The 577-nt window shown below is 66.0% G+C and overlaps 1 protein-coding gene across 1 annotated transcript in view; it reads right to left on the bottom strand.

The window, feature by feature from the left end:
* Positions 1-6: 6 nt before the first annotated feature.
* The window catches only part of LOC104072664 (docking protein 1-like), a gene marked incomplete at both ends in the record, with an annotated part of 2,548 nt that continues 1,977 nt past the window's right edge, over positions 7-577 (bottom strand). Inside the window, 2 exon segments of the mRNA XM_009572194.1 lie at positions 7-284; positions 287-524. Of these exon segments, the coding sequence (XP_009570489.1) occupies positions 7-284; positions 287-524 (516 nt within the window).

Raw genomic sequence — 577 nt, forward strand, 5'->3', positions numbered from 1 at the left:
GCTCGCGGGCTTGCTGTCTATGGGGTCCGAGTACAGAGGGTCCAGCCAGGGCCGAAAGCCCTTCACCGAGTCCAGGGGCTCCGAGTACACGCTGGACAGGTCCTCGGCCAGCAGCACGGCGCGGGGCACCTTTGGCAGAGGGGAGCGCGGGGGTGTGCTGGGGACCGTGGGCTTGGCCTGTGGCACAGGGAGCTCTGGCAGTGTCCGAGTCTTCAGCAGAGATGCGGCATCTCTCTCCTCTGATGCCGCACTGGGCCTGGGCGCCAGCCCTGCTTTGGATGCCCATCCCCCTCTGCGGGCAGCTCCAGGCTCAGGGAGTCGGCCAGGGCCTGGCGGATCAGCACCACGCTGGGGCTGTCCGAATCCAGCGAGTCACAGCTTTGCCGGTTCTCCTCCACCTGCGCTTTCTGCTCCCGAATGGAGGCTTCCACCAGGCGGAAGATCTCGTTGCCCTGCTTGGTCTCAAAGGTGAAGTTCCCTGGGCCAGAGTCGCAGCGCCTGCCAGCTTCGAAGGAGAACATCACCTGCAGGGGAAGCAGAAGGGTCACATCCTGCCCAGCACCTGCCGTCCCAGCGC

Source organism: Fulmarus glacialis, unplaced genomic scaffold (assembly GCF_000690835.1).
Source record: "Fulmarus glacialis isolate BGI_N327 unplaced genomic scaffold, ASM69083v1 scaffold30912, whole genome shotgun sequence".
NCBI classification, from domain to species: Eukaryota; Metazoa; Chordata; class Aves; order Procellariiformes; family Procellariidae; genus Fulmarus; species Fulmarus glacialis.